Source organism: Lissotriton vulgaris, chromosome 4_1 (assembly GCF_964263255.1).
Source record: "Lissotriton vulgaris chromosome 4_1, aLisVul1.2, whole genome shotgun sequence".
In the NCBI taxonomy this organism is placed as follows: Eukaryota; Metazoa; Chordata; class Amphibia; order Caudata; family Salamandridae; genus Lissotriton; species Lissotriton vulgaris.
Genome location: NC_141691.1, coordinates 1,040,364,245 through 1,040,391,320, shown reverse-complemented (window position 1 = coordinate 1,040,391,320; position 27,076 = coordinate 1,040,364,245). Strand labels below are relative to the sequence as shown.

General features: G+C 45.2%; 1 protein-coding gene across 1 annotated transcript in view; it reads left to right on the top strand.

Moving 5' to 3' along the window:
- Positions 1-27,076, top strand: part of ADCY2 (adenylate cyclase 2) — a 3,890,318-nt gene that overhangs the window by 2,844,787 nt on the left and 1,018,455 nt on the right. The window contains exon 10 of the mRNA XM_086965279.1: positions 14,328-14,504. Within this exon, the coding sequence (XP_086821405.1) occupies positions 14,328-14,504 (177 nt within the window). The remainder of the gene's footprint in view (positions 1-14,327; positions 14,505-27,076) is intronic.

Here is a 27,076-nt window from a genome sequence, read left to right as displayed (position 1 = left end):
TCTCTTTGTTGTTTGGCGGGGAAGCCGCTCCTCGGCAGAGGAGTATGTTGCCTCACTAAACAGCAATGAGCTGAACCTAAAATTGACCTGTGACATTCGATCAGTGACCTACCTAGATCTGGAAGTGTATATAGAAAAGAACACCATACTAACCCAACTTTATAGGAAACCAACGGTCTTACATGCAGGAAGCCATCACCCGGTGAGACTAATAAAGAACATACCCTTTGGAGAGCTATTGCGTTTGAAACGCAACTGCACCACACCACAGAGCTATGAGAAAGCTAAAGGGGAATCTCTGCAAAGATGTAAAAGGAGGGGTTACACCAAGGGAGATAGGATACAGGCTGAGACCAAGGTGGAGAAAATCAATAGGCTGGATCTATTAGTAGCAAAATTTCCCCAAAAAAACAAACAAGAACGGCCCATAAGAATGATAACGAGCTACAATAAAAGATCAAGTAAAATTGTACAGATTTTCTAAAAAAATCGGTACATCTTGCAAACAGATAACATCTTGAAAACTGAACTTCCAGAACGCCACTTAATTACATATAAAAGATGCCCCTCAATGGGGGATCATCTCATCCACAGCCATTTTAACATTACCCAGAAGGCTCATAATCGTTTAAATATTGCTGGATTTTTTTCATGTAAACGCTGTAAAGTTTGGAGATTTAGCGGCAAAGTCACCACCTATCAGGGCAGACCAGGGGATCCTAAGCTTGTCCCTAAGATACAGAGATTCTTGAATTGCAACTCAGAGTATACTGTGTATTGCCTGATATGCCCTTGTCAAAAACGCTACATTGGCAGCACCATAAATACAACAAAAAAACGCATCTTGGAGCACATGCGTGCAATTACAAACAAAGATGCGACTAATCCTGTTGCACGCCACTTTGAGAAATTCCACCAGAGCAACAGGGATCTCCTCCAATTCTACTGTATTGATCAGATGGATAAAAAAGAAAGAGGAGGAGACAGGGTGCTCCAACTACGGGCCTTGGAATCTAAATATATTATAGATCTTCAGACCAAAGCACTGGTAGGTTTGAACAATGATGAGGAGCTATGGGTGCATCTAGAGTAATATAAGAACATAGAAAGAGACAGTAGCAGTGGTCATCTTATGCTTTATCTCTAGATAAACCATACACCCCCTACCCTCAGTAGGACTTGGCATGTCATGAAAGCCTATTCAGGGCACAATTATGGTAGCAATACAAAGACACAGATAAACTTGGATGCATTAATTTGTTTACTTAATTGGTCTTTTGGATATTATTCTTGAATCATGAAATACATCAAAGTTTTTCAGGAATTGACAAGAATGTATCTATTTATTTATATATTCAATTATGAATTTAGAAATGTGAATCACATGGCCAAATTTGCACATGGATTTAACCAGAGATGGGAGAGGGTTCAACATGAACTTATGAATGCTAACCCCTGATCCTTAAGTGTATATAGTAAATAGTGTTTCTATTTTTGCTACAAAAATGTTTTTAAGTATAGCACTGAGCACTTGAATGTGTGTTCTCTGTTTTGTTCAGCCTTTCCCCGCTGAACAAATATATATATATATATGTGTGTGTGTGTGTGTGTGTGGGTGTGTCTGCGAGTGTGTGTGTGTGTTACCTACTGGCGGTTGCCAGTATGTAGTTATAGTTAGGACCTTTTTCTGTTCAAAAAACGTTTTTTCTTTTGCCAATATCTTTGGTGCATTTAATGAAGCTTCACAACATTTTGAAAACTAATGGTCCACTCCAGTCAGCTCCTAACCTAAAAGTTTGGGAGGTGATTCGTCAAGCGGGGGCCGAGAAAAAAAGGGAGTCCCAAAACACATTTTCCCCATGTTAATTCCATAGGAAACTTTAGACACAGCTACATTCCGAACTGCTGAACGGAATTGCACCAAATTTGGCCAAAGGGTAGCTCTTGGTTAAAAAAAATAAGAAAAGAGGGCAGGGTACAAACACCCTGACCCCCTAGGCCTGCTCTGGGGGTCCCACAAGGATCCCCCGGGCCAAATAAAGCATTTTGTTTTATAATTATGGCCGATTCGCACTGGGTTCCCAAATGCAGCTGAAATTATAAAAGAAAACTGAAGCGCAGGCTCCTGCGCTTCGTTGTACTCAAGCCCCCAGGTGGGCCAGGTCCCAGGGCAAGCCAAATTATGTTGCAGGGTTCCACGGGGGCCCCCACATCCCAGGGGACTGCCACCTCCCCCGGGGCTTCATTCATGATGTGAGGGGGGCACACAGCTCCCCGCAGCCCAGTTGACCACCACCTCCCCTGGCATGATGAGATAAGGGAGGGTTGGCCTCGCAGGCCCCCCAAGCTCTGGGAACTGCCACCTCCCTGGGGGTTTCTTGAAATTAGGGTGGGGGGTCTCGCGGGCCCCCCGAGCCCGGGGACCGCCACCTGCCCAGGGCATTGCATATGGTAATATGGGATCCGTTACCGACCCCCAGCCCTGGGGACCACCACCTCCCCAGTGCTATGCAAATGAAGGGAGGGGGGCCGCGTGACCCCCCCTCTTGGAGTCCTTGATGACCCTGGGGACCGCCCCCCCCCAGGGCCGGCTCCTGCAATGTGCTGGGGTACCCACCCCTGGCCCATTGCTGTTTGCTCTGACAGGGCTGGGGCACGGCTCCCGCCTTGTCATAGCAAACTCTGCTTTGCTTTTTCAACATAAGATCAGAAAACCTGCTTTTGCTTCCGCAAAGCAGATTGCTTTTGGGCAATGGGAGCTGCATGTAAGCAGCTCCCTTTGCCCAAAAGCAATGCCGGCTCCCTCAGAAGGCAGGGAGCGGCAGAACTGTTGGGGTATTGGCACTACCTCATGGTTGCCAACTTGAGGGCCAGCCCTGGGAAATGGGGTCCCCAGGGCCAGAAGTGGCCCGGGAGGGGGGCAACGCATCCCCCACCCTTAACTATTATTATTTTTTTAAAGGAAGGCCGGCCCCGGGGGATGGGGTCCCTGGGGCCACAATTGGCCTAAGGAGGGGGGGCCTTGTGGCCCTCCTTCTTAAAAAAAAGCACAGGCTGGCTAGGCCCCTGGGGATGGGGTCCCAAGGGCCACAAGGCCAAGAAAGGGGGTCATGCAGCCCCCTCCCTCCTGCACAAATTTTTTTTTTTAAAAGGCAATGGCAATGGCAATGGGATGGTGTCCACAGGCCATATAGGCCTTAGGAGAGGGGCCACGCTGCCTCCCTCCAAAATAAAAAATGTAATAAATATGCTGGCCAGGCCCAGGGGATGGTGTCTCCGGGGCAAATAGTGGCCAAGGGTGGGGAGTCCATGCAGCTTCTATCCGTTTTTTTTTTTGTTGCTAAAATGCTCAGGCCCTGGGAGATGGGGTCCCCAGGGCCCAAAAAAATACTAAAAGTAGGGGGGCCACACAGCCCCCTTCTACAAATATTTTAAAAAAAAGAAAAGCTGGCATCTTGCTGGAGGCCCTGCCCCCTCTTTACACCACACTGCAAACGCGCCCCCTGGCACGTTATAAGTTGGGGAGTTAAGTCCCCTTGAACACTGAGGGTCCCTGGGGGCCAACTAGCCCACCAGGTACCAGCAGTAAGCACCACACAGCTGGATTGCAGAGAGGTGGTCCGAGGCCATGCCCCTTTTTACACCACTGTGGAAACAGGCCTATTGGCGCACTGCTGATGGGGCGATGAGGTCCTCTTCTGTCCCAAGGACCTCTGGACACAAGTGTACTTCATCCCCCAAGCAGCAGTATATATAAAATACGCAGAAAGTGATATGGTGGATATCTGAATGAAAATAGATGCTCTCAATGAGGAGATGAAGACACAAGGTGATTCCCAGCTGCAGGAAGAAATGCTGATTAGGCTGCACAAGGAGGAAGAAAAAATTTAAGTGAGGAAAACATACAAATTCAGAAGGGATAAGCAAGTTATGCCAATGGGAAGATTTTTCCTTTTGTTCGTAAATATGATTTTTAATTTTTTTTTATTGATTTATTTATTGGTATTTCAACAACTTACAATCGAGTAGCACAAAATTGGCACGTGTAGGACAATAATATCACAATAACTCTTTGTCATGGACACATTATTCAAAGGCTAAGGCATTACCCCCCACTCAGACGGTGATGTTGTCATATACACAATACACTGCCTCATCCCAGGCATCATTAGTATCATAAGTGCTCCCTGCTCCAACTCCGCCGCCAACAGCAAAGTCTCAGTCCAAGTTCTTTAAACCAGAGTCTCCGCATCAGCGTGTAGTGGTGTTTCTTCCAGTGTGCCCCCTGTCTCCAAGACTGAGTGTATGTCGCCCGAATCACCATCACCCGGTACAGGCCTCCTCTCCAGGTACAGCGCCCAGTAGTTCTTAGGGCAGTTACGGGGAGGGAGCAGCTCACTATACAGTCCCGTTTGTGTGCAGCAATATATCATGTCATGAGACCATCTAGCTAGTGTCGGGGTCGGTCCCCGCATCCAGGTTAGCGTGACGCGTCGTTTGGCAACTAAAAAGGCCATGTCCACAAGCCTCCGTCGTGCTGGCGCAATATCCTTAGAATACCCCAGTAGGGCCAATAGTGGGGATGGGGTCAACTACAGATCGGTGACTCTATTCACCTCGTCATATACCGCTCTCCAGAAGTCTGAGTCCTTCGGGCAGAGCCAGGCCAGATGCCGAACGTTAGCAGACTGTGCCCTACATCTCTCACAACCAGGGTTCTCTCGTTAGCCATATCGGAACAAGCGCTCAGGGGTGTAATAGACCCTATTAAGGAATTTAAAGTGCATTAGACAGTGGCAGCCATTCAGGGCCACTCTCTTAACATTAGCGCAGCAGTATCTCCATTTGTCCTCAGGGAGATCAGTGGCTAAATCATTCTGCCACGCTAAGCGTGGCTTAGCATGATGCGCTGTCCGCTCTGCTAGGGAATGCGTTATAGGCTCAAAATTAATTGAGCTGGTGTCTTGGCAGTGGCTACGAAGTAATACGCCAAGACCGTTTGGGGTTCTGTCATATCCTCTCCCAGCAGCCTCTTCAAGGCATGTCTCACCCTATGGAACTGGAAGCGAGGGAGAAGCAGGGCGCCAGAGTCGTCTCCCGTATCTAAATCTTCCCAGGTGCAAGCCTTACCATTAGTGAAGAGGTCACCCATGTTGTTGAGGTTCAATTTAGTGAGGGCAGACAGAACGCTTTTGTCCCTACAGGGACTAAGCCACGAGCACCAAGCCAATTTCGCTCCCGGAGCATACAGCAGCGAGCAAGCCTGAGCATCCATAAGGTGATGCCAGGCATGCTTCACGATGTTTAGCGAGTCTAGGATGCCCGTCCGTTGATCTCTAGGTCGGGGCATCAGCGCCGGCAATGGAGTCGGAGCGGCCACTATTGCTTCAATCCTCAGGTGCGGCGCGTCGGCCGGGCCATGCATCCAACCATACGCATGTGCGCCCTGAGCAGCACAGTAATATAGCTCAAAGTCCGGAGCATGTAGGCCGCCTTCTTCGTAGGGGCGGATGAGGATGTCCCATGCTACCCGGGGCTGTTTACCAGCCCACGCTAGGTGCAACACCAGAGCATGAAGTTGCCGAAAGAATGTTCCCTATAAGACCATAGGAATGTTACTGAAGAGGAAAAGAAAGCGGGGGAGGACTATCATTTTCAGCAACGATATGCGGCCCAGTAATGACAAGGGGAGTCCTATCCATTTATTCACATTATCTTCCAGCCTAGAAATCGCTACCCAGTAATTCTCCCGGAGGACCACTTCCGAGTCCGTTAGCAGCCGGATACCCAAGTAGCGTACCAAATCAGTAGTCCACCTAATGGGATAGTCCAAATAGACTTTCCTGGTGGCAGGGGTAAGTGGGAACATTATGGTCTTGCTCCAATTCACGTGAATCCCGGAAAGCGACCTAAACAGTACTACCTCTCTCAGTACCGTCAAGAGATTGTCCTCCGGCTTCCGCACATAGAGCAGAGTGTCGTCCGCATACGTGGACACTATCAAGTTGTACCCGGGGAATCGAATACCACGGTGACTGTGGTACTCGCGCAAAGCACAGGCTAGAGGCTCTGCAACTAAGGCGTATAGGAGGGGAGAAAGGGGGCAGCCCTGTCTGGTGCCACGACCGACAGAGAAGGGCTCAGTTGTGAGCGACCCTATGCGGACCAGCGCCGTTGGGGAGGCATAGAGTGTATTCAGTAGCTGGATGAAGAGGTCCCCTACCCCCATGCGATGCAGCACCAAGCGAAGAAAAGGCAACTCGACGGAATCTAAGGCCTTTTCCATATCTAGGAAAACTGCTACCTCAGCCACATCCTGGCGCGTGTTTTGGAATGCGGGTATGGAGGTAGACGCCAGGAAACTGGGGGAGGTCGGCTCGCCAGGGCTTTAAGGGTAACAAGCACCGGGGAATGGTCCGAGAAGGTGCGGGGCAGCATCACACGCGACTGTACCATAGAGAGGAGGGGTGAGGAGAGTAGCCAATAATCTATACGGGTGTGGATATCATGCTGTGCTGAATAGTGCGTATATCCCCCTTGTGTCGGGTATCTAGTTCTCCACACGTCCTGCAGTCCCAGTCGAGTCATCTCAGCCTCAAGAACTCAGGCAGAGGCCGAAGGGCATCTGTCAGGGCCATCTGACCTATCAAGCTCAGGTTGTCGTGTCATATTGAAAGCACCGCCCCACAAGACATGCTCCCCGCAAAGTTCCCTAACCCTAGCGGCCAAAGTCAAGTAGAAGGAGGGGCAGTCGAAATTAGGACCGTATGAATTAACTATGTGTAAGGTCATGCCTTTACCGACACATTTTGTGATGACATACCGCCCATCAGCGTCCGTGGCAACTGGGGTTAGTGTCAAGGAGGTCTTAGGGTTCACCCAAGTTAGTACGCCCCTGGCATGAGAGGTGAATCCGGAAGCGTATATGTGGTTATGTAATCCCCTGTAGTTTAGTCTCGGGCTGCCCGGATGCAAGTGAGTCTCCTGAAGCAGTGCTATATCGACCGCATGTCTCGAGAGGTACTGAAGAACAGGCCTGACCTTTCTGTGGTCAACAAGTCCTCTAACGTTCCATTTCAGAAGTGCAATAGTATCGTTGTCATGCGTGTGCTTTGTCACAACGGGGGGTAAGGTGAGTATAAGCAATCAGGTGTAACCGTGTGTGCCATTGGCCAATGTGTCCGTCGCTTAGTGCTCTCGCCAATAAAACTCTGTTTCGAACAAACAACAACAAAACACCCTCCCTCTCTCGCAATCAGCAGCAAAAGAGAAACATGTGATTCTACCCAAACCCCCACCCACGCCTGCCCACCCCCAACTTGGCCACGTCCCAGCTCCCCTCCCAGCCTATACCCTACAACATCTCCCCATTGGACTCCAAATCCTCCCTCCTCCCCCCCTCCCATCATCCCCAATACCAATACCAAATGCAAATCACAAATCAAATCAAAGTAGAAATGATACCCCCAGTAACGGGAGCTGCACGGGGAAAAGTGTTCCACACACAGGGGCGTAGGTAGCGTGCTTACAGTAGATCTATCACAATGTCCTTCAGATAGGCTCGCCGCGCGGCACCGCCCTGCCCCCGCCTCTGAAAAGAAAGCAAAAAACAATAGCAAGTGCCCTCCTAAATAGTAAGAATTCCCCTATGGCAATGGAGGACATTAATAACTGACAGCGGATCGTACCTTCCCCCTGCAACATCAACTGTCTCAGCCATCAACTATGTTTCGTGTAACACATTCTATATAGGAGGTTAACAGCACTATGCTTCGCCTGGTACGGATGTGTCATCCCATGGTATCTACAGGGCTCCAAACGCTATATGTACAGTACATTAGAGGGTTAAAGGGCAGATAATGTGACATTGTAAATGTATCGTCAATAGGAAAGCACTCCCCCCTCCACACTTCTTATCTCATCGCTGCCTCATGTCAACCCGGCAAACCAAAGTGGAATAAGGGCCCAGCAGAGTCAGCAGCCCAACACAGAATCAGCAATGTCAGGGGCCGGAGGCTGGGCCTCTCAAATTCACAGTTCCCTAGGGGATGAGTACCTCACCCAATAGTAGGCCCGGTCTCAGTCTTGATCCTCCAGGAAACTGCCTGAAGCTTCATCAAGCCGTCCGTCGCTCGATGACTGTTGTGTTTCCCTGCGCCAGCCCTTCATGGCCTTCTGAAGCGCTCTGGGGTCCGTGAAGATCATAGACCTCCCCTGTCTGCTGACCCTTGACTTGGCAGGATATAGCATTGCATAATCGACTCCAAGATCACGGAGTTGTCGCTTCATTGGTACAAACTGGCATCGCGCCTCCTGCTACCTTGCCGTAAAGAGAGCGTGCTGCCCTCGTAGGTTAGCGGATGTTTCTCTCAAGCAAGCTTTGGCGCGGTGTCACGGTCTCTATAATTAAGAAGCTTGGCCACAATGGGATGTAGAGGGGCACCCGGTTTAGGTCTCGGGTCCAAGGTACGGTGCGCTCTTTCAATGACAAACATCTCCGAAAAGGCAGTCTCTACCAGCAGCCTCTTCAAGAGAAATTCCACAAAGAGTTCCAATTTCCCATCTGAGTACTTTCCGGCAGGCCCGTAATGCATATGTTGCATCTGCGAGACCGCGCCTCTAAGTCTTCAGCCTTGTCCTGTAAGAGTTGGATCACCTTGTCAAGTTGTTTATGCTCAGAGTCCAATGTCGTCTGTGCCTCCTCCACCTCACCTATGCGTCGCTCCGACATATCTAGACGTTCGGCGTGTTTGTCGAGCTGCTCTGCCATCCGGTCCAAGCGGTACGTGAGGGCGTCCATTTTGGTCCCTAAGGAAGTGATGCCGCCCTGCAAATTCTTTTCCATAGCTAGCAATATGCAGCGAATGTCCGTTCTGCCGCGTCTACATCTGCCGCGTTCCCCGCTCCATCATTCACCTCACGAGGCGGGTTCGGTGGCTTTGGGATTTTTGTTATCGAATGTTAGGTTGCGAGCGGTCCGGACGGCCCATGACGGCGCAGCTGACCCCTGTCGCAGCCAGATCTGGGTCACCAGAGCGCTGTGGGCCCTCCAAGACCAAAAGCAGAGGGGGCTCAGTATGCGTAGACAACGCAACTCAAATATCAGAATGTAAATCAGAGACCTCTAGCAACCCGTTCTAGGCCCGCAGAGCTGTGACTCCAACCGCTTGGTCTGCGAATCGTGGGGGGTCTACCGACATTCACTTTTTTCGCTTACGGCGGGGCCTGCACAAGGCAGCGTCTTCTGCAGCTATGCCCCTACAATGACCGGGGAGACCCGAGGAAGGTGAGTATGCCCCACTCCGCACTCCAATTCACCTGGGTAGGATGTCTAGACAAATTCACAGTCTTCAGAACTGGAGGACAAGTCCCGTACCGGTGTATGGCGCACTCCACCAGGCGTGTCTTCCGCTCGTCACCTGGCCAGGCTATCTCACCGGGCCCTCAGGTCCTACGCAGCCATGGGTGTACTTATTGTCAGGCTCCGCAGGCCGACTGTATCAGCTCTCCGGGCCGATGATGGTCGGTGGTAGGGAAACGCCAAACACCACCCAAAGGGACGCCGCTCTCTGTTCCAGCAGCTCTCAGTTTTTATTCAAGGATCTCTACCACAAATCCAGCAAGGATTGCCCCACGGAGATACGATATGAACAAGGGAACCCAATATACCCTTGTAGGCTTAGGCATTAGACGTTTGAGGTCAATGTGTGCTACAAGGGACTTAATTGAAAGCAGCAGTAAATAACAATTGGGAGTAGTACAAATGTATCGTCCTCCAGTGAATCAAATTTGATATCACACTAACAAGCTAGAGCATATCAAACTAAAAATGGAAGGAAAGCAAGAAAAGAAACATGGAGAAAGTAAATTATATGCAAAAATTATATAATATTGAGTGTCAAAGCATCTTATGGGGAGATATTCAAAAAGCAAATCAAGCAAAAAGAGTTATGAGCAGAGATACGGACTGCATCAACTCATAAGTTCACAACAGAAACATCAACTCCTGGTATATATCACAGACAACCAGATTCTATAATTAATAATGGTCATATGTTGGTGCCAGCGCAACGCTTCTGCAGATGATGGAAGTGTCGACGTTTCGGTCCATTATGCAGTCGCCAAGAAGACCATCATCAGGACAATAATAGTTCGTTGCTGGGACAACCCCCTAATATAAAACAATAAGTTGGTATTACTAACACAACATATTACAAACTTAATAAACATCAAAATAATACATATTCCATCAATTAAAAGTTATCTTAAAACTTTGTGTAACAGAAAAATCTGTTATTATATAGTTATGCTAAGCATGTCACCCCTTCCTGGTACTGCCTAGTAACAAATTGCGCTATTAAACAAAAACTCAATTGGTAGTTTTATTCAAATATCAAAGGATGCAGATAAAGCTCAACACATCGATTGACACGTCAGAGAAGATATATGTATACATTGTAGTTCTTATCTAGACATTCTAATGATCACATAAGTAGTTCACAATTTTTAAAAGTGCAAAATGTCATTCTATTAAAATAACGAACAACATCATCAAAAGCTGCTAATGAATAACAATGTTATTGTAACACCTTCAAAGTGTTTGTCAATTGAAATCAAGGGCAAAACAGACTTCTTGGGGCACTACACTCCCTAGGGTGTAGGGCTAGTACTCTACAAGACTAGATTGGATCTAATGATAAACTTGGCTGGTATTAGTTGGAAATGAAAGAAACAGCAATAAATGTAGGACTGAGGCCATACACCACCAAGTCAAATCAAGAATAAAACGATATAGATATAGAGGACTCTTTATCATGTCTTTTAGCTCTGTTTTTTACTCTATGTATAGATTCATTAAGTTTTGTTCATTTGTTTAGTGTGAGGTTTTATGTTTTACATATTTATTTCTATGTAGCTCTGTACACCACAACTTGTTTGTCAATTGAAAATTTTCAGTTAAATAGTCTTTTGGATTATTTTGATATATGCATTTTTTACCTTTCAATTCAGTAGACCTGTACCAAATTTTCCTTGAATAATATAATCTGAGCTTCAGTGTCACCCACAATTATCTAGCAATAGTTCCGCTTCGAGAGTTAATGTTGTTTTATTATTTTACATTCACATCTTTTTCGGTCCCGAAAATACCCGTAAGATGGCGGCCGCATTGTAGGTCAGGATAAGCAGTCCCTCCTCTATTACATTTTGAGTGCTGTTGGTTTAGAATAGCTTTCCTTACTTAAGATGGCGGACTCATTTCTGTAGCCTCGCTGTTTCGTGAGTCCAACTTTTATGTCGCCTTCGGTATGAATCCCTCCCCTATGGCGCTTTTATTTTGATCAATTACCGGCACTGCGGACTATAAATAAGATAGGCACTCATAGCGTTCAACATTTCGAGTCATTTAATGTCCGTACTCGCCGATGGTTCACCGTTGCCTTGTTCACAGTGATTTTCAAGTAAGTTTTTGCTTGCGCTTTGATTGACTGCGCTACTCTCGATAAATTAGTTTCAGATAAGGTGGTTGTGGTCCTGCCGATTTACTTACTCTAGGGTACCTGTATTATGGCACATAGTTTGTCCATCAGTAACTTTTTAAATGTAGCGTTCGGTCTCAACCTATATAGATGCACATTTCTCTTAGAGCTAGTTCTATTTAGAGCATGATGTCTACGCTGTCTCTTTTCCGTAACCATCGCTATTTTGAGACTATGGTGGTGCCTGACCGCCCATTACTGTTTTTGGCTAACTATGCGCTGATATTTGACTTGGTGCTTTAGTTTCTTGAGGCATGTATTTTGTATACCTACATAGTTCGGCAGATATGCATTTTTTTAAGTAATAATAGACTTTTGAATTTATGTTAGATTGCTTTTCAATAGAACTGATCCTAGTTACATAGTAACTGAGGCATTTGAGGTCATTATTGTGGATTTGTTTAAAGTGCCTGGCAACTGGATATGAGACATCATTGTTTACAATTGCTCAAATATGCTGTAAAATCCTGACATGCCCCTGTAGCTTCGTACTTCCCACATATCTCAATCCACAGGTGCATGTTCGGACGTAGACAGCAAATTCTGTTTTGCAATTGTAGTTACCTTTTATCATAATTGGTTTGGCATTAAACGGAGTCTTGTAACTAGTGGTAATTAACACCAAATTTACAAGCTCTACAGCTCGAGCACTTAAAAAATCCTTGTCTCGGCTGTAACCATGTTTTGCCTGAATGCACCTCTGGGCGGTTTTTTACCAGTTGAGTCCTCATGGATATACCTCTTCTGAATGTGATTGTGGGACTATCTGGCAGATCCCGTGCTAACACCGCATCCGTGAGGATTATGGGCCAATTGCCTTTAAGGATGGTTTGAATTTTCCTTTCTTGTTGTTTATAAGTTAGAATCAGCCTAGGCGCAGTGTTTCCTGTTCTTTCTCCTGATTATTATCCACTGCTGATTCTAGGAGCCCTGTTTCTCAATTTGACTTTGGCCTGGGTGTCTGTGAGAACTGACTCACTGTAGTCACGTTGATTGAACCTTTTTACTGCCTCTTGTGTACATTTCTCTAGTTCTTGCTCATCATTGCATATTCTATTGATTCTGAGAAGTTCTCCAAATGGGATACTTCTCACTAGATGTTTAGGGTGATTACTGGAGGCATGAAGTGTGGAATTTCCCGCTGTCAATTTCCTGTGTAGTGTAGTGACTATCTGCTCATTTCTAACAATTACCTCCACATCTAGGAATTCAATCCTCTCTGTATTGATGTTTGATGTGAATTTTAGATAAACCGAGTTATCATTGATGTTATTAATGAAACTTTTGGCATTTTCCTCCCTTCCCTGCCAAACCACAAAAACATCGTCAATATATCTGTACCAATATTTGACATGCTGATTGTACATTTCTGAATGGATGCCCCTGAGAACCTGCTCCTCCCACGATCCAACCATCAAACGGGCATTGCTGGGAGAGAGGCAGGCTCCCATCGCAATGCCCCGTAAATGTCTGTACACATCTGTGCTAAACAGAAAGAAATTGTTGTTAAGACCCCACTCTATGCATTCCATTAATATTGCATTATGTTTGTAACATTCAACTGGTCTTGTGTCAAGGAAATTTTGCCTGGAGTCCAGTACAATGTTCTATACATGTATATAAAGACTCGATGTCTAGAGTCATGAAGATCATTCCTTTCTCCCATTTTATGTTTTTGATTTTGTTGAGGAAGTTCCCAGTATCTCTTACATATGTGGGTAAGTCCTTGACCAAACCCTGTAGGAAATAATCCACGTACTGGGATATGTGCTCACCCATGCTGTTGATTGCTGAAATTATTGGGTGCCCAGGGATGGGAGAAATGTTCTTATGTGTCTTAGGTACAAAGTATATTATTGGAATGACCGGATGTTCCACCCTAAGATATTTGTATTCCTCCAGTGAGATCATCCCTTCTCTTTTAAATTGGTGTAACTTTTTTTCAAGGGAATCTTTGGCTTTATTGTATTCCTTCCAGTTGCTTTTGGCATAGCAGGTGTCATCCTTTAATTGTCTCTCTGCTTCCGTAATGTACTGAATCTTTGGCCAGATTATGATATTGCCACCTTTGTCGCTTTTATATATATATATATTAATACATACATAAATAAATATTTGTAGAGCCCTACTTTGTGAGGTGGATAATGAATGTGAGTTTTATCTCTAGATCAGATTTAGAAGTGATTTGGTCTAACATCTCCTTTTCCTGACTATGACCAAGTTTGTAAAGGGAATGGAGGATCTTTGTCCTGAAGAAAAACCAGCTAGACAAACTGGTATGAACTACATTGTGCCAATGAGAAAAGAAAGCTAAATCAGGAGCCACCGGCCTGCCTTTGCTACTCTTCTCTCTCTCTCTCTCTCCAAACTCATTTTATTTGTTTTGCTGTGGAAGGTTCTTGATTGCAGTATATGGTATAAGAAAGTGCATTAAGGTGCAATATAAAGGAAATTATTAATCTTGTAAAGTCATATAGTGTGGGCTCACAACTATATAATCAATTACATTTTGCACATATCGACTTTCTTCATTTGCTTCTGATTTATGTCTAGTGTTATTTACTTTTAATTAATGCTGTTATGATGTTCTAATCAATGTTCATATGTTGTTTAGCTTGAAGTGTTAAGGTTTACAATAAAATGAGATAAACTTAGATGTGTGTTGTATTTGTAGTACTTTTGGATACTCTTGCAAAGAGGCTTTTGTAGTAAGCACAGTTCAACAATTTCATCATGAAGTTGCCAATGATTGACTCTAATCTCTTTAATTTGTATGTCTTTGTTATGCAGGGTGAAAAACGAAGTCCTCAGCATCACTTCAGACCCCGGCACACTCTCGATGGAGCCAAAATGAGGGCATCTGTCCGTATGACACGGTATTTGGAATCCTGGGGAGCAGCCAAGCCCTTTGCCCATTTACATCATCGAGACAGCATGACCACTGAAAATGGCAAGATCTGCACTACAGTAAGGGATTCTGTATTTCACGTTTATAGCTTTCTCTTGCATTCCATAATTATATGCTGCCCACAGACTCATGTAGGGATATTTCATTTGAAATTTGGATGATAAGCTCAGGAATTGAAGCCAATGAACTGATGATGTGACTAACGTCTCCACTCTGTCCTCTATCTGTCTGTCTGTCTATCTATCTATCTATCTATCTATCTATCTATCTATCTATCTATCTATCTATCTATCTATCTATCTATCTATCTATCTATCTATCTATCTATCTATCTATCTATCTATCTATCTATCTATCTATCTATCTATCTATCTATCTATTTATCTATCTATCTATCTTGACACCATCATTTTTGATGGGCACCAGGAGATTACTTGATTTGCCCAGAATCACAGGATGTTGAACATCCTAGCAGAGACTCAAACACAGTTCCCTAGCTTCAAGGTCAACCATTCTAGATGTTAGTTATTCTGGGTAGTTCCCAAGTTTAGGTAGAGCTCCCTACAATATCATCAACATTCTGAATCTGTTCACCTCAAATACATATATTTCTAGCACAGTCTTTAGGCCTAGGATTAGTGCAGTGCCATCTATGCTGAGGTAGGAAGTGACAAAGTCCTTTGCCAGTTTTACAGCAAAGTGAGGACTGATTTCCAATAACACGGGACCCACAACATAGAGCTTTACCCTGGAGGCATTTATGAGTGTATGAACTCTAACCTTATAAGTGCTTTTGTTTCTCCAGCATAGAGAGGAAATGTTTCTTACCCTGCATGGCACATGGAGAAAAAATGGAAAAGCTGGTGTGAGTTGTAAATAGCAGTAAGAAACTAGTAGCAAGAAACCTAAGCCTACGTAATGGTTTATGGAGTCTGGGTGAACATATGCCCTGATGAATCTAAAGTGAACACATGAAAAACCTTTTTTTTTTATTACTTTTTGGGAAAGAATTATCAATATATTTTTTTAAGTAATATTTATAACACTATTTCAATTATTTCACTTTTGAGCTTTGAAGCTTGTATTCCCTCAGACTCTCTGTGCACCTACATCTCATCCAACTAGGCACAGAGAAGATAGGTGTACCAATAACGCAGCAAACTACCAATGTTGCCAGAGGCAAGCTGCAGGAGCAAGTGTTATTCAAAGATAGCAAAAAATAATCCCTATAAAAGCACTTTAAAATGAAAATGCACCAACAATGAGAGGTCGAGGTTCTCATTTGAATCAAACTGGATGCCCCACTAGTACGTCTGTGAGGTAATTTTCTAAAAATAACAAATTGTAGTGGCTTAGCTGCAGTTGAATTCTGGGAAACTGTGAATATAAAATTGGGTTATTGGATGGGGCAGGTGGAAGCCCCACTCATGGAACAACCACAGTCCTCGTGAGTGTGAACCATAAAAGTCACTAAAGTAATCTGTGCTTATCCTTCTGGCAGCTTGGCACAAAAGCAATCAAGCTTAACTTCGAGGCAAAGTGCAAAGTATTTATTTAGCACACAAACAATAATAAAGTAAAAACACAACTCAAGAAAATCCCAAACCATTTTAGAAAAATAGATCAAATTTTAATTATTAAAATGACACCAAAATAAATTAAATCTAATCAGTAGAACCAGAGATATGAGTTTGTAAAGTTTTCAGTGAGATCTAGCTCCTAAAAGATCAAAGCGCCAACTGCGGTTATCTGGTCATGTGAAACCCGTACAAAATCCAACATTGAGACCAAATGCAATGGAGCATGGATCTGATAGAAGATGTGGATTTGGCCTGATCTCAACCTACCATGGATCTTGGAAAAATTATTGGAAAAAGTTCTGGAGAAGTTGGAGTCTTAGCATGGCAAGGCAGAGGTTTGTATCCGAGGGTGATTTGCTTTCTCGAAGATGATGAGCTGCTAGACGAGGGCTCGATGAAGCCAGCTTTGAAGGCAGAAAACAACTCAGATCAAGATAACCTTAATTTCCTTGCTAAGGAGCTGGTCTTCATCAAGTCCAGTGAGGATTTCTATCTCAGGATTTAGAAGACTTTCTCAATCTTTCATTCACCCAGCAGGGCGAGACTGCTGTATGTAGCCAAAAATAGTTCCACTAGGCCAGATATCGCTGCCAGGAACTCCAGCTGAAGAAATTTGCTGCTGCAAAGAAGAATGTAGCAGGAGCTACTGTGAAGTCAAGCCAACCAGAAATGCACCTTATACGAATAGCCCTGCAGGTAGGTCTGGGTCTTCTGTTGGTACTCCAGACAGTTGTTAGTAAAAATGTTCTAAGTCCCAGATTTCGGAATCTGGTAGAAGAACACCATTCCATCACCACACCAATGGTCAAGTACTTGGGGGGAGCACTGCTTAGGTCATTAGGGCTCACTTCAGCAGAGGCCAGTAGCAGGGTTTAAGGTCTCCGAATCTTATTATGCCCCATTAGCTCACACAGCAGAAATGTCAATAGCCCTTAGAGTCCCTCTGGTGGCCCTTGGTTCAAGGCTCACTTCAGCAGAGGCCAGCAGCAGGGTTTAAGGTCTCCGAATCTTATTATGTCCCATAACCTCACACAGGAGAAATGTCAATAGCCCTTAGAGTCACTCTGGTGGTCCTTGGTTCAAGGAGCAAGTCCAGTACTCCTTCTTCAAGTAGTAGGTGTTGGACCTGTCAGCCTTAGGGTAGTCTTCCCCCAACTTTTTGCCTTCCTCCTACATTTTTGTGCTAATCTTGTTTTTGCTTGCTTTAGGACTCTCTGCACTTTAACGCTGCTAACCAATGCTAAAGTGCCTGGGCTCTCTCCTCCAAACTCAACAATATTCACTTCCCCCTAAATTGGCATATTTAGTTTACTTATAAGTCTCTAGTGAGGTGGAACTACAAGTATCTAGAGCCTGTAAATTAAATGCTACCAGTGGGCGTTCAGCACTGATAGTGCCACCTTTTAAGTAGACCTTTAAAACTGTTTCAGGCCTGCAATTCCAGAGCCTGTGTGTGCAAATTTATACTGCCATTTTAACTTGGCAAAATAAACCATTTGCCAGGACCAAACTTTCCTTTTAATATATATAAGGCACTTTTGTGTTTGGCACTGGAGAGCCGAGAGGGCACTGTGCAATCTATTTAAAAAGGAGGACATGTGCTTTTTAATTTTTGCTTATCCTGGTAGTGAAAAACTCTTAAATTCGTTTTTCACTGCTGCAAAGCCTATCCGTACCATAGGATAACATTGGAGTTGCCTTATTACATATTACAAGTGTAATTTCAAAATAGGAAATGATAACCTGTTCATGTTTGGTGTCTCTGGAATCAAAATTTAAAATCCCAACTGATGGGAAAATCGTATTTTGAATTGCCATTCTGAAAATTCCACTTTTAGGAAGCTGTTTTTTTCCTGCCTTAACCATTTACTTCCTGTAGACTATTTCTGGTCACATGACTGGGTATAGTTTACAGTTGGGCTTTGTGTCTTTTTCCTAAATAGCTACACACACTAGGGAGCTTAGGTTGGCCTGGATGGCCCATCACTGGCAAGATGGGAGGAAGAAGCAGGGCACACCCCCTCCTACAATTAATCAGTCTGTGTCCTGCCTCCCCACAAGGGGCTGCATACCCCTGTAGTTAGTGGGGAGCTAGAACAGGGGAGGCATGATGCCTGGGAATTTCAATGGGAAATCTCTACAAGCTTCTCCCCTCTTCAAAGGCACCACTGGCTTATGACTACTGGACCTCCAACACCACTACTTCGGTACACTTCTGGACCTGTGGATACTGTGCCAGTAAGAAGGGCTGTTGTGTTGCTGAAGGATTGACACTTTGCTAGACTGGACTCCTGTTTTGCTGACCTGCTGCCTCCTGCCTAAGTGAGAAGGACTGGACCTGCATCTCTTGAACCCAGAACCTAGAGTGACTTCAAGGGCTAGTTGGATGGCCTCCTGATCTCAGGGACACAACAGCTTCCACTAACCTTCCATCTGCACCTGTACTCTGTCATCTGTGTGTGTACACTGACAAGTAGTGCCAACCCAGTCCTGGACCCTTGGAATCAAGCTTAAGGTGCTCACCAGCCTCTGTGGATCCAGCAGAAACAATGCATCTCCTCTTCTGCTTGTTGCAAAGACCCATATTACATTTGAGATCTTTGGAACACCTGAGGCACTTTGACTGCACAGCCATCAATCAATTAAAGTGCGGCAACTCACCTGTGAGTGTCTCATGGCACGGGGGTGCTGAGGGTCAGGCTAAGTGCAGAGTTCATCTGAAGAGCCAGGTCTTCAGGTCCTTCTTCAGCGAGGGTGATTTCCTGAGGTGGATGGGCAGGGTGTTCCATGTCTTTCAGGTGAGGTAGGAGAAGGACATTCCTCCTGTTCTGGTCTTGTGGATACTTGGGACAGTAGCCAGGGAAAGCTGAGCGGAGCAGAGTTTTTTGTTGGGTAGGGGGAATGTGAGGCAGTGATTCAGGTATGCTGGTCCAGCATTGTGAAGGGCCTATTCGACCATGGACACACTGCAGCCCTCATCCTTCTAGACCTCTCTGCTGCCTTCAACACCGTTTCACATTGAACACTGACAGCCAGACTTCATGACACAGGATACAAGGAGCCGCCCTCATCTGGATCCAATCCTTCGTCTCCGGTAGAACCCAGAGGATCAGACTCCCTCCATTCTTTCTAATACACAGATATCAACTGCGGAGTCCCCAAGGATCATCGCTCAGCCCCACTCTCTTCAACATCTACATGGCCCCCCTCTCCGCCATCGTCAGACAGCATGGGCTCAGCATTGTGTCATACGCCGGCAACACCCAGCTCATCCTCTCTCTCATGAGGAATCCCGAAGACACCAGACTCTGCTTCCAGGAAGTGATGAAGAACTTGGCAGCCTGGATGAAAGACAGCTGTTTGAGGCGCTACTCAGAGAAAACTGAGGTCCTCATCCTCGGACACTGCACCTCCGCCTGGAACAATACCTGGTGGCCTGCTGCCCTCTGGAATCCACCCACCCCTACAGACCATGCATGAAACCTCTGTATCATCCTCGACTCCTCCCTCTCCATGAACCACCAGATCAACACCATCGCTTCCACTAATTTCAACTGCCGGCGCATCCGCCACAAGACATTCAAATGGATCCCCCTCGACTGCAAAAGTACCTTCACCCTGGGGCACATAACCAGCAGACTGTACTACGGCAACACCCAATATGCTGGAATCAACAGAACCATTCTACACAAACTTCAAACCATCCAGAACGCTGCAGCCAGACTCGTCCTCAAGACACCGCGTCATGAACAAATTACCCAAAACCTACAAAGCCTCCAATGGCTCCCTGTCGAGAAGATATCAACTTCAAGCTCCTCACCCACACCTAAAAATCCCTCTACAACATCGGACCCAAATACCTCAATGAGAGAGTCTCCTTCCACGTACCTAAGATGAACCTCCGCTCCGCTGACCTCGCCCTGGCAGAGGTCCCTCGCATCTGCAGAAACAGAACAGGTGGGAAAGCCTTCTCCTACACTGCAGCCAACAACAACAAGCTTCCAGTGAACATCAGATGTTCACCCACCCTGCACACGTTCAGGAAGGGCATCAAGACCTGGCTCTTCGACTGAGCTGCCCCCCATAGGGCCTTGAGACCCTCACTGGTGAGTAGCGCTGTTTATAAACCCCTGATTAATTAATTGTATGCGCGGGTGAGGAGTTTGAAGGTTATTTTTCTGTTGACTGAAAGACAGTGGAGGCCGGGGAGGTGTTGAGTGATGTGGCTGTGATAAGGGATGTTGAGGATTAGTCTTGTTGCAGCGTTCTGGATATTATGGTGTCTTCCAAGGAGTTTCTGGGTGATGATTGCATAGAGTGCATTGCTGTTGTAGAGTCTGCTACTGATTAGGACAAGGACGACTGTCTTCCCTGATTCGGTGGGGGTCCACTTGAAGGTCTTTCGGAGAATGCAGAGTGTGTTGAAACAGGCCGAGAAGATGGTGTGTATCTGGTGGGCCATTGTAAGTGAGGAGTCAGTACAATGCAGAGGTTTTGTGGGCGTTTTTTGGGGATAGGTGACTTCCTTCCACAGAGGGCCAACAGAAGTATTTCCAAGTGGAGGGGGAAGCTCCCAGGATGTGGACTTCTGTCTTGTCTGACTTGAGCTTCAGGCAGCTGTCCTTCATCTAGGAGGTGACTGCTTTAATTTTTTCATGGAAGTTGTTCCTAGCACCTGTGAGTTCTTTGGTGAGGGAGAGGATCAGATGGGTGGCAAGGTTGAGCCTGACGTTCCTGACAATGGCTGCGAGGGGGGTCATGTAGAGGTTGAAGAGGGTCAGGCTGAAGTAGGAGCCCTGTGGTACTCCGCAGCTGATCTCTGTCAGTTTCGAGAGGTACAGTGGGAGTCTAATCCGTTGTGTTCTGCCGGTGGAAATGGAGCTGATCCAGTTGAGGGCCTTGTCTCGGGTATCAGCGTTGTGGAGTCTTTTGGCTAGGGTGCAGTGGTAGAAGGTGTCAAAGGCCACCAAGAGGTCCAGTAGGGCGAGGGCCATGGTTTCACCCTGGTTGAGGAGGGATGTCATCAAAGGCGGCAACGAGGGTGGTCTCTATGCTATGATTGCTTCAGAATCTGGATTGGGAGATGTCCAAGATGTGGTTGGGTTCGAAAAAGTCAGCGAGCTGAGTGTTGATGGCTTTTTCAATGACTTTGGCTGGGAAAAGGAGCAGGTAGATGTGCCTGAAGTTGTTGAAATCTGTTGGGTCCTTAGAGGGTTTCTTCAGGAGGGGGTTGATCTCGGCATGTTTCCAATCATCAGGGAAGGTAGCGGTCTCGAGGGAGCAGTTGATGGTTTGGCATAGCTCGTCTGCGATGGTGGAAGCAGCTCTGTGGAAGATGCGGTGCAGACAGGGGTCCGAAGGTGCTCCAGAGTGAATGCTTTTCATGGTCTTTATAGTGTCGTCGATGGTGAGTGGGGACCAGCTGTGCAAAGTTGGTTTTGGGGGTCGACGTTGGTTGTGCAGGTTGCTGGCACAGTGGGGTGTTCCTGGGTGTTGAAGTTGTCCGAGATACTCTTGATCTTGTCGTAGAAGAAGGTGTCCAGTCTGTTGCAGAGGTCATGGGAGGGTTGGACCTCTGTGGCTTCGCTGTTGGGTTTGGTAAACTTCTTGATGATGCTGAAGTGTTCTTTGCTGTTTTGTGCATTGTTGGCGATTCTGTCTTGGAGGACCTACTTCCTTGTGGTTTTGATGAGGTGGCAGCTGTTTTGAAGGCGGCTGCTTTGAAGGTGGCAGGTGCTTCTGGGCTTTTGTTGTTCCTCCATTTCTTCTCAACCTGTCTACAGGTGCATCCAGACTCTTGAAGCGCGGGGGTGAACCAATGGATCCTCGGCACAGCCCCTCACATTTCTTGTTGATGGCAGCCTCGTACGATGACCCGGACTCTGCTTTTCATCCTCACATCTTTTCAGAAGTGACATATTGCCCTGAGTGAACTTCGCATTACAAGCCCCATCAATTGGATCCTCGATGATGAGATAAGCCCTAGGATCATAGCCTTACCGCATCTCAAAACCGATGCATCACTTCGGCTGCATGACGCATCTTCGAAGCAGATGCTTGCAATGCTCTTCAAACCAGGATTTAAGGTACTTTGTTCAGAAGGCCTCAATGGGTCCCTGTAGCCCTCTCATACTCCATCCCAGTTAGCCTGAACTTGTTACTTCGGGCCTGATTACGAGTTTGGCAGATGGGATACTCCATCCAAAAAGTGACGGATATCCCGTCAGCTGTATTACCAGTTCTATTCGATATAATGGAATTGTCATTTGCCGGACGGATATCCGTCACATTTGCAACTGAGTACTTCTCTCTGTCAAAATTGTAATCAGGACCTTTGTCCCATTCTGGAGCTACTAGATGTCCACAATTGGCGCTTTGTGTTTTTGGAGCTATTTTACCTAAAATGTTAAAAGACAGTATCTCCAGTTCAATTATCTGGATTGTTGTTGTTTTTGTCTTGTTTTAGTTATTACATTAACTTATATTTTTCTAACTTGGCATGGGATCCTTTTTGTGTGGTGTTTTCACTGTTTTACTGTTTAAAGGGGTGCACAAATACATTACACATTTCTTTTGAGTTAAGCTTGACTGGTTGTGGTTCCTGCTTGACCAGGGCTCACACCCCAGTCAACCAGTAATTCAATTTCTTATAGTTGGGCAGCTAGGCAGTGCTTTCAGCAGCAGGGTAATTCTTCTGGCAGAAGGGCAGCAGGGCAGTGCTTAATCTGAATCCTCCAAGGGTCCAGGGGTGAACTGAAGAGTGGTTCTTAGCGCCCAACATTTAAACCTGGTGCCGGCTTTTGTGTGTGCATGTGTGTATGTGTGTGTGTGTGTGTGTGTGTCTGTCTCATTCAGGAAAGTTCTAACTTTTTCCTGTTAAGACCCAAACTGTCTGGTGTGACAAAAGGCTGGTGTCAGGTTCCTTTGTGTGTGCTGAAGGCAAGCATTTTGAAAAGCATGTGGGTCAGGGCAAAGCTCCACCCCCAGCCATCCTGGCAAGAATGCCCATCCTGCCCACACATAGACGTCCCCTTTGAGTCACTGTCGGGAAGGAATACACTAACCCCAGCAGCAGAGTCATTCGCTGTCAAGTAACACTGGTCACTGGCAAAAGGCAAAAAATGGCTAGGGCAAGACAATTTCAACTTTCTAAAAGTCGTTAACTAAGGGGTTGAGCCTTTTATTTGCCAGCAAGGTTAGGCCACTAGAAATTCAAACATGCACACATAATAAACCTTTGCTGACAATGGTTATTTAATTCATCATAGTGGACACAGAAAACAATTAGCATGTCCAAGCTAATTGAGTTTGTGCCCACTATGACAAATTAAATGTGTCTATAACTAGTTTTGCAAAGGTTAAATTTGTGTGTATGTTTGCAATTTCTAAAAGTAGCATTTTCAGAATTGTGACATCAAATCTAACTTTACCTCTAAAGAGGATTTTAAATGACAAATTATTTGTGTCTAAACAGCATATCTCTACCTGCTTCCAATTCAAAGTCGGTACTTATTAAATGTAATAAGGTAATCAGGTGTTAGCCAATGGGAGAGATAGGCCTTACAGAAGTGAAAAATAACTTTAGCAGTTTTTCACCGACAGTAGATGTGAAACTTAAGTTCACATGTCTCACTTGTGGAATACCAAGCAGCCTTCCCTGTGGGCTTTTGGGGCCTACCCCGTCCTAATGCCAACACTAATGAATTCAGGAAAATAGGATGGGTGAAGGCAAAATGTTTGGGGGACTACCAGGCCAAGGATGTCAGGTCTAACACTGTGGAAGAAATGCGTCTCTCCTTCACATAGCTGAAGTTGCTAACTACTACACACTGGGCCTATTAGATGTACACTAGTTTAAATGTGAGTGTCCTTGAAGCAAAGTCCATATCCTCCTCTCCTATTTTTAGACAGATGCTGCTACCATGCCTGCTTGGTGGTAGAGGAAAGGTGCCAGAAATATTCTATGGTTCGGTCTCTGTAAAGACCATCTAGAGAAAGAGAGTTTAGAGACCTACATTTTGCACCGTAGTCCGAGTGTGCAGAAAGACTGTGGCGAACATTATCCTACGCTCACTTCTTGGTTCACCTGAATGAAAATCCCCAGCTGCAGATTTCCAGAAAGTGGTGTCCAATGCCATGTGATGGCAAAAAACGTTATTCCACCCAATATCCGCTTTTTCTGATAACACTCTGAACATTATGGTACTGGATCATCACCAGTTTTTTAAACCTTGGCTTCTACTACTGTCACCTGCACTTGGAAATGCTAAATGTTCACTATCATTAGGGTAATTTTCCCACCCGATCTGATCGATCATATTTTTCATAACTCCTTTGAGAATATGTCTGCTGGCTGGGTATGATCTCTATAAAAGCTGCTGGACCCCAAGCTAACTTTTACTTAACCAGATAAGCGTTCAGATTCTAGTCCCCAAGAAACACTTTTGAATTGGCCTTAACGTTAATCAGCTCCGACTGAAGTGAGCCAGGGAAACAGTAAATCATGTTTCTCCGTTTTTTTAACTTCTTCCTTTAAGATACCATTATATATACCACAGGTGGGAAACATCCTTTACAAAGTAACTGGTACAACGCGGTACCGTTACGACACAGTTTTAACAACGAAAGTCGTTACAACGACTTTCGCTGGATGACGCTCTAAGATAGGGGATAGTTTAATTTACTTTCCAACACCTTCCCTACTATCCACGGGCACTGGTGTTGGAATAGTAAATTAAACTATTCACTATCAGCGTCCCCCCAACGCAAGTCGTTGTAACGACTTGCGTTGGTAAAACTGCGTCGTAAAGTGACGCATTGTAATGGTACGTGTTGTACCGACATACATCCCCACAGGTTGATGATCACTCACACTGACTTCAATTGAAAATACTAAAATCATCATTTCCAGTTCATTAATTTCCTTCACACTGCTTGAAAGTATCTACTATACTCTCCTTTTGATTAACGTTTGTCCGGACTTTCCTAATTCTTTCAACTGTGTTGCTTGTTTGCATTCTTAGTTTTATTAGTCTACCACATTTATTTCTGTGATAGTAAATATAAGAGTAAGCCTTAAGCTCAACTTACCCCACCCAAAGGTGAAAACATATTCTTCGGTTTTCTTCTGAGAGAGCAACCAGATCAGGGGTCATGATTGTGTAATGCCATTGCAAATAGTAACGCATTTGGCTCAGCTTCTGCCTCAGCATGCCAGATGAGCTACTAAAACTAACTGTTAAAAATTATTTGGAATTTTCCGTCCACAAAAAACAGGCATAGGCTCATACCAGAAATGACATTGTAGAAGTAGCTACTAATCTACAATGATAATCGATAAAATGATAAATGAAAAGCAAAACATTGAAAGAAAAATCGAATTTAAAAGAGGACCGAGCATAAGCCAACATGATCCTCATGGCTAGATGCAACTCTTCTACAAGCATTAAAGAACAAGGTAGGTGTAATTGCTCCTGAATAGGGGGGCAGATTGAAAGAATGCAACATAGTGCTGCAAGGTCAGATGCTGCGATGCATTGTGTGATTAGGAGAGATCTGAAGAGTGCCATATCTACTATAATATGGTACGCACTCTTCAGCTCTCTCCCAGCACAAGTGCACTTGTGACTGCCTAGCCCCAAAGCAGGCACCCTTGTGCCATGCTGCAAGGGGAACTGCATTACAGGCAGGATTGTTTTGTTTTTTTGTCCTCCTTCCACCATCAATCTCCCGGAATGTTACTCCTTCCCCTGAAAAAACAGACTCACTGAGATAGTTGTCTCAAGCTTGCTGACTCCACTATGTATACAGCTTTTCCAAAGTAAACATTGGACCAGACAGATTGTATTGTCTTTCGAAATAGCTTAGGGCTTATCTTGTTTTGATGATCAGGTATCTCACTCAGAGTTTTACTCACACTATTCCAGTATGATGCTAGTCCAGGACAAACCAAGAACATGTGTGTGTCACCTGCTTGTTGTGATCTGCATTTCTGGCAAGGGAGAATCTGGTCTTCCACTTTAGCCAAGTTGCTTGGAGACAGTAGGCTCTGGGACTGGTAAAAAAGAGATTACTCTTAAGTGGTGCAGATTTTACTCTCTAATATAAAGTTTTTTGGGATACTTGCCACAAACGGTCTAAATCAATCATTGGCATATCCTCTTTCCAGTTTGAAGATGGTGAAGGGCGAGGTTTAGCCTCAAGGAGGTCCCAATTAGAAATTGCTAATTCCTTTTTTAGGGTTTCATTACTCTCCAACCTAATCTTGTTTTTCCCATCCACCTCCACCATCCACAACTGCATTACCTACCATGAGTGCAATTGATAATATTTAAATCTTGAGATCATACCACCTGAGAGGAATGCCCATTCAGCCCATCCAATTAACCCTATCTCATCTTTCAGATCTCTCAAATAACTTAACCCACTTGTTTCAAACACTTAAACACTCATATTCTTTTGAGGAGTTCTTGAATGTCATATATACGGTAGGTGCTAGAAAGTTATACATTCAATGGAGGCACGGAACTCTACCAATAAGGGGTTTCACAAGCATGTGGTCTGTTCCCACGAGTAATTTTTGCCCCGGATGTGGTGCGTGTAAGGAGGATGAATTACACCTCCTCTTTTTCTGCCCCGCCTACAGAAAAGCTAGAAAGTACTGGTTGGTACCCTTATGTAAGAACATGGGATTTGATAAATGCTTTGTTGCAATGAGAGTGCTTAAGACTGATATGTCACTGTAAAGTAACCACTCGGTATTCATTAAGGTGTCACTTTATTTCAAGTCATATACGACACACCGGCAGGAAAGAGCGCTCCGGTCACCGGCTTACAATCAATGCCGTTAAACTGTCAACACAACTGTCAGATAGCTCTCTGACGTAACGCATGCAAATGCCAAGAGTCGCACGGCAGGGACGGGGGCAAAAGAGGGACAAAAGGCAAACGGAGAAAGTGCCAATGTAACACATCTCCTTCCGAAGGGAGGAAAGAAAAGGGAAGTGAAAAGAACATATAACTGTAAGTCAAACAAACATCTTAATACTCTA